At 51.4% G+C, this 7,500-nt stretch overlaps 1 protein-coding gene across 14 annotated transcripts in view; it reads left to right on the forward strand.

Annotated features, from left to right (window-relative positions):
* Nucleotides 1-7,500, forward strand: part of LOC126578930 (RNA-binding protein Musashi homolog Rbp6) — a 568,145-nt gene that overhangs the window by 342,124 nt on the left and 218,521 nt on the right. For 6 of the 14 annotated variants that reach the window (XM_050242005.1, XM_050242007.1, XM_050242006.1 and 3 more), the window contains exon 3: nucleotides 6,276-6,315. The exons of the other annotated variants lie outside the window; for them this stretch is intronic. In XM_050242005.1, coding sequence (XP_050097962.1) covers nucleotides 6,307-6,315 — 9 coding nt within the window. In that variant the 5' untranslated portion in view covers nucleotides 6,276-6,306. The remainder of the gene's footprint in view (nucleotides 1-6,275; nucleotides 6,316-7,500) is intronic. 14 annotated transcript variants of the gene reach the window in all.

The raw sequence follows: 7,500 nt of genomic DNA on the forward strand, positions 1-7,500 counted from the left end.
GTGACCCCTCAGCGGCCGAGCGAGCGACGGAAGGCAGAGCACTCCGGAGAGATACCTCCACGATTATTCCACGTCACGTTTCGTTCTTGCTCGACCAGAGGGAGAGAACTCTGTGTGTATTTCGGAGGCTTTGGAAACGAAAGGCACCACAGGGACCAACAGCAGTAGGAAACCGGAGGAAAAAGAACACCACAGAAAACCAATAGCCAATCTCTGATGGTTGGAAGGCGGAAGGTTTTGGACCCTCCTCCGCGGTCCTCGTTCTGCCATTGTTATCGTGTCGCAGTCACCGCCGGCATTCTTTCCACCATTCCCATGGGTTCTGCTGCTTGGACCCACACATCACTCTTCTCGCTGCTCCTTGGACAATGCCCAAAAGTCCGATGGATCCGCTCGATTGGTTGCGCAATTCCCCCGGGGGAGGGAGTGCAACCAACGGGGGCGAGGTGTGGCCTCGCTAGCTGGCCAGCAGCCGGTGTGTTTGTGTGATGTAACACTACACACTACAACAAAACTCGCGTGTTCTCGTGGCAAGAAGGTGCAGGGGGAGGGAATCGATCGATCTAAAATTTATGATAAACTCGAACCGAAGTGCACTTAAGCAAACAAATTGATTGACCTTGTTTTCGTAACCATTGTGCCCGACCGCCAACGCCGAACCATGTTGTGTTTGTGGCCGTGTTTTTGGGGCCGTGGTGCTGGTGCGGGTTTCCTATCCTCCGAGTTCCATTGTGAGGGTGTACGTGAAGTGAAGGGAGGGACCACCAGCGCCGTGTGTGATTTCAATGCTCGAGCACTACTTCTGTTCTGTCGCTCGAGAAGGATCACCTCGCATCCCACGTCGACCCTTCCAGAATATGCTCGATTCCGTTTTTTTCTTCTTCTTTTCCTGCTCTTGTGTGTTTCATCATATTCATGGTTCCCAGGAATACGCAAGGACACAAGGATTGCGACACAGGGGGGAGGTTTGGGCCATTGGGAAGCGCAGGATTCTGGAGTATCCTCGAGATTCGCTTGATGTTCGCTCGCTCACCTTATCCCCGAGTCCTGGGAAAAGTCCCTCCACTTTTCCGGGCCCGGTCGACACACCGGTGTTCGTTTGGAGTTTACTGAGAAAACCGACAGCACCCAATACCCAAAAGCTACTTCGTCCTACGGATCGACCATCATCTCTTGTGCTCTGCTTTTGTTTTCGTTTCTTTCGTTCGACCAGCGATCCCAAGCAAGGAGCCGTCCTCTCAATGGCCGCACACTAGGCCTCCTAGGCAAGGTACCGATTGCGACATGGCTGGCGACTTCTATTCTGTCACCTAAGTGCCCCCCGCCCGGGGCCAAGTGGTCCAATTCAATTGATTTTTGTGCAACATACGGAAAAAAAAATGTTGGACACATCACAGCTCCTCCAGGCAATGGTGGTGGTTGGCTACTGCTGAAGCACTGAACGGCAGGGGGTGCCCAGGGGGAGGACATCATGTTTGTGTTCTTCTCAGCTCCATCCAGCTATCTCGGGGTAGCAGCCGAAAAAAAAGAAAGGAAATCGAACAATTTGTTCGCCATCCAAATTGGCTACCTGCGACAACAGTTGTGTGTTGTCGAGATTCTCGGGAGCGAACAGGCACTTGGAGAAGAGGATCCGAGCTGTACGCTGTATACGGAGATACCTCTCGGAGTGGGCGCTTCAACGAAGCGAAATCAAGTGTAAAAAGAACTCCAAAGGCACCGTAAGCTCCGTCGGGAGCACCGCTGTGCTGTGGCGTTATTGGAAATATGCTTCCTCCGGACCGGTCGGCCGGTCATCGGCTTTACCGAACCGGGCCGGGGACCCAGTGGTCCACAGGACAAGGAACAGATGGAGCCCACCACTCCGGTGTTTCGCCCTCGAGAAATGCTCGTCGAAATTCGTCGATATCCTTGGCCGACGTAGAAGACGCAGAAGAATGGCTCATCGGTGGGTTTTGTGGAGATGTTAGGCAAATTGTTTTCTCATGCCAACCGCAACCGGGCCACCTGGGCCACGGAACAGGATCCGGTGACCAACGGACCGGGCAATGGTCGAAAGCACTCACCTTGTTTGGGTGATTTGGTGCTCCTGGGCTACCGCTGCTTCATCCTTTGACCCCTTGACATCCCATTAGACACACACGGAAGGTGATGGGGGAGGGGTGGAGAAAACAATCCAGGAAACGGTCAGGTAATTGGACCCGGTATGCCCATTACAAGCACACAGACCAGGACGTAAGCGGTGGTACGATGATGAAATTGTTTTCGAGCATGTTCCCGGGGCTCGGCTCACCGGGTATTATGTTCCGCCGATCCTACGCCCTCGTGGCACAAGTGCATTGTTGTGCAACTAAATTGAAAAGTGGCACTCGGGCTCTGGTTCGTAGAGTTGATGCCACCACGGACCAGGAGAGACGTGGATTTGAGGTTCTCGATTTTGAGGCTTTGTTAGCCGGGATTATCTTGGTTTCGTGGTGTGTTCCACAGCAGGTAGGGGACATCTGTTTGTGGAGAAGGGGAGGATGCGAGTTCATTTCTGGATCTGCATTCGATCGTTACATCGCAATTCAACGGCAGAGTAAACCTGGTCCGTATCCGGATCCGCGTTGTTCCGAGTTGATAGACTTGTTGAACTCCCCCTCGATAACAAGCCCTTTTGTGGAAAGGTTTTATGCTGCAGAATTACGTTCAACGGTCCATCGATTTGTTGCGTTGTTGCTGCCAGTTGTTTCCACCAAGAACAGTGAAAGGCGGCGCAGATTCTCGAAGAATTCTGCTGACGTGATGCAACATCACCGCGGTCTACTAATCAACGAATCTTCTGTGCGCGAATCTGCACTCTCAGCATCGCTCTCTTTCTTTCTCTCTCTCTCTCTCTCTCTCTCTCTCTCTCTCTCTACGCTCTCTTCGCTCCCGAAAAATGAAAAGAAGTGGCATAAATAGCGGCACAGATTAGCGCGAAATGCGCGTTAACAACGCGTTGGTGCTGGTACCCGCCATTCATGACCACCGTACTCTTGTTTATTTACTCGTAAAACTGCCTCCGCAGCAACCCAGAACTGAGGAGCCCAACCAGGAGGTGCAGGATGGGAGGGAGAAGTGGCAGAAGTAGAGCTGCCAAGATGTTGCTGGCGTTGCATAAAAACCATCTTCCTCCTGGAAGCGAACGCACACATTTCGAAGGCGCTCTATCGCACACAATAAAACTTTACTTTCACTGGCCACCGCACCTCCCTCCCTCAGCCTCCTTTTCATTCTGGCCCGGGCGTGGCAGCCAGGAAGGCGCATTTGCATAATGAGACTGCGAGGACTGCGTAGTAGTCGCTCGCTCCGGCGCCTTTACACCAACCTGAACTGCTACCTTTCTCTACCTTCCTGTTTCCCGGAGGGGGTGAAGTGGAAGGTTGTGGGAGGGTCTAATGAAAAGCAGCGTTCGCGATGATGCAAAGCGGATGTTTTCGGTGCTCGGACGCTCGGACTTTGCTTTAAAGTCGGTTTTCGCCCTTCCGAAAACGTTGCTACTGGGCCCAGAAAAGCTCTCTGCCTTACGATTGGGTACACTCGTCTGGCCAGTGAAGCCTTGGCCGTGTGCCTGCCGCTGTGTGCCTGGGTTGAGAACGCGCAGAATTGCCTAAAAATTCCGGTGGCCTTGCGTCCTTGCTCCGTTCCAGAGCTGATATTCGCGCACGAGATAGAGAGAGGGAGAGAGCGAGAGAGTGACAGTAGCAAAGTACGAGAGAACAAACTCGGACCGGACCCGTTATTGGCCGGAACGGGCAAACTCTGACTCCCGAGCATGCTTCCGAGCAACCAGAAAACATGCCACACAACGACCGTCCTCGCGTCCTCGGTGGGCTCCCCTCGCACCAGAAAAAAAGACTGGATTTCCAGTGCTGAGCATGAAATGGGAATGCTTATGCGGTCGTCGGTTCGTCGATGTTTGCGCTTCAACCCCAAAAAAGGCGCCGCGCGTTCCGTTTTTGGAAGAATGTATGCAGTACACACATCGTTTGCTGGCGATACGATTCGAGCATCGATTCTGCCGCACCGCACAGAGAGAGAGGAAAGAAAACAAGCGAGCGAGCGAGTGAGAGAGAGAGAGAGGGCGTGTCTAAGACAATCCAAATTAGAGAGCTACCGAAATTGGTTCTAACTGCGAGTGAGTAAAAGAGAGCGCAAGGAAAGAAAGTGCATGTCCTTATCTGTTGCAAATTAAAAAATTGACAAAACGATGCTCTCCAACCAGCCGAACCAACCCAAAACGACCGAGAGGACGAATCGAAGTTTTCGGGTTTTTTGGGGTGACTTGGTGTGACATCATAGCTGAATGCGCAAGGAAATAAAGGTTAAAGGCCGAATTTCTGATACCAATCATCGGCTTTTAGCGTGACGGGCACTTACGTAATGAGTTTCGAATCAGACAGACAATTAAAAGCAACCCCAACGGACGAGATGCCACTTCCTTCATCCAGTTCTGCAGCAGCAGCAGCGAGCAGATTGCTTACGACTCCAACAGCAGTAGCGACGCCTTTTATCAATTCATATTGTGCCTCATAAAACGATTATCTTAATTATGTTCCCCTCTCAATGTCTTCTGTTGGTTCTTCTCTTCTGTGCGGTTGTGTTGCCCTTTCAAACAGTGTGAGAAGACATTGCGAAGCGGTGCCTTCAATATGCTGCTGCGGCGTTTCTTTGCTTATTCCTTTCCAAGATTTGCATTGCTCTCAAAGCGTAACGGCATCTCCGTGGTCGGTTTTAATCAACTAACTGCCCCTCGGTTTACTTATGATTTGATGCAGCTGCACAGTACGCAGCACGAAAACAGGAAAGGAAAACTGCAAAGAAAAATGCAAAGAAAATTGCAGAAAAAAAAACATTTAACTCGGTGCCTTGCGGTGTTTTGCTTCTTCGCGAATGAAATCGCAGTACCGTGGTTGAAAGGAGTAAAACAAAATCTCATGATTCCGGTCCGCTGCCTTGCGTGCGCGAAAGATGGCGACGCCGCACGCCGTTGATCAAGCAAATGGCCACGGGGCCTGAGATGGTCAGGTGAATGGCCGGGGTGTCACGACGGCCCGGCAGGACGAAAAAATCGCGATGAAAAGGAAATCTTGTCTATGGTGGCGCGGGTGAGCGAGTTCAAGATTTTCATAATTCTTATGCTCGCGACGCCAGCAGCAGCAACAGGGAACCGATACGCTGACCAACCGGCCGTCCAGCTGCTGCTGATGATGATGATGGTGGTAGTTATGCTGTACAATGTCTTTTAATTTATCAACTCCAACTCCTCCCCTCCGGGGGGCGGGTGTTCGGGAAGGACTCCGGGAAAACGTGAGAAATTGCAGACAAGATAAGGACAATATGCGAAGTAACAAACTCGTAGTGACCGGCTGTTGTGGTGAGAGTTTTGCTGCACACAAAAAAAAAGACTCCTCACTAACACCACCACCGTGGTCCCAAAAAGGGGAACGGATCTGAACGGGGGAAGAAGCAAATCCAAGAGCCGTCTCGTCGCATGGACTGGGATGCTTTGTGTGGCGAGGAAGTTGAAAAACTGTCTCGCGGGACTCGCGCCGGGCGAAGGTGAACCCACCCGGATCGTTATCATATTTGGAAGATCAGTAACCGGAGCTCCCGGCAGCACAGCCGGGAATAAGAAAGTTGGTCCTTCCTTCCTGTGCCAGTGGTGCGTAGACAGAAGCAAACGGTAGAGAGAAGAGGAGAGATAAAGGGAGAGAGGGAGGGAAAAAAATGGGAAAACGCAACCACTCTCCTGTGGCCACAGGAACTGCACTGCACCGGCCGACCGACCGACCGACCGGCAGCTTCCGGTGCTAGATAAATTAAAATGAAATCCTCGGGGCCACTAATTGAATAATGAAGCAGCAGCAGTAGCAGTGCCACTGAGGCGCTACAGACGAACAGAAGGACTGCTCTCAGATGCAGTGTCACCTCTGCTTCCGTTCCATCAAGCTGCTGGCGATGATGATGAGCCCGCGTGGGACTTTGTCATCGAGCTAATAAATCCCTAAAGCGGATTTCAGTCCACGGTGGTTGAAGGAGGGGTGAAAAAACGGGAATGCGGGTACGTGCACTCCAACTTATGGCTTCGCCCTCCCTAAAACTGCCACAGCGAGAGAGACACAGATCGTTTGACACAATACTTATCAGATAATTCATCGAAATTCCGGAATTCTGTTGTTGGAGACGAGACACAGGTTATAGAACTTAATGTCTAACCATTTTCTCTCTTTCTCTCTTTCTTTCCTTTCCAGGTAAGTTCCCAAGCACCACCGGATTCAAGTAATGGAGTGCGTGAGTATTTTCTGTTGGATGGATTGTTGCCACCTTCCCGGAGTTTTTGTGGCGCAATCCTCTTCCCTTTAAGTAGCGATCCGCTTCAGCAGTTTTCATCTTCTTCTCTACCGCTGCTTTTTTTTATCCATTCATCTCAAGCACCACCAAATCCCTTGTTGGTCACTTCCTTCTCAATATTGATCCTTTTTAAATACTCCATTACACCGGCCATAATCAGCCAGATCACAGGCGTACTTCAAGGACATTAAACGACATTTTTGATCTGGAGATTTCATGACCCTCGAATGTGAAACATGCAAACAACCGTCCTACAGTTGGCCGTTTTCTAATTACAAACAATATTAAAATCAGAATTTAAAGAGCATTAACGACGGGGTGTAAGGGTTGCAATGCCACCCCCTCCCGTAAACGAGCACGAGAGAAAAGGGTTCCAACCGAAGCTCCAGACCATTCCGACTTGATTCCGGATGGCGCATTTGCTTCCGTTCACCGGTCACCGGTGGGCACACACGTTGTCGTTCGTTGTCCTCCGGCAAACCGGGCCCGGAACGACGCCCGGCATGTGTATCGTTTATGCTGCCCTCACTCCGGGGGTATCACCAACCGACCGACCGGCACACCACTCTAAGTGGAAAGTGACAAAGAACACGCCATAAAATCTCATTTTATTACAACTCAGCCCAGCGGGCCTTTACCGTCACCCCATCGTCGGTAGGATAAGCTCGTGAGGCGCATCAGTCGGCGCTGGTCTTATCTCGTGCCGGTTGCGCCCTCGGCTTCGCACCGTTACCGTTCACGCGGCAGGTTCTGCTCCGGTTAGCAGCGATTGCTGAGCCTCGGAGTGTTTGGAAAGGAAAGGAAAGAAATCCCTCAACAAACATTGACAACCGAGAAGCACGAGAGAGGAGGGGATCCTTTAAAAACATCTTCGCTCAACAACAAAAAAAAAACAATCAAGGACACTCGTCACTCGCTCCATGATGACCCAGTTTTTATACCAAACAACCCCGGAAGCCCTGGCGGGCTGGCGGATGGGAATGCGGCCGCCATTGATGCCCGCTTAAAAGCGTCTTTCACGGCCATCGCCACGGACATTGCCAGTGGCGGCGTGCATGTGTGCGAGTGTGATGAAACTCATTTCCATTAAGCCGACCCCAAGGACGGCATTGTTTTGTCCCCGTA

This window comes from Anopheles aquasalis, chromosome 3, assembly GCF_943734665.1.
Source record: "Anopheles aquasalis chromosome 3, idAnoAquaMG_Q_19, whole genome shotgun sequence".
In the NCBI taxonomy this organism is placed as follows: Eukaryota; Metazoa; Arthropoda; class Insecta; order Diptera; family Culicidae; genus Anopheles; species Anopheles aquasalis.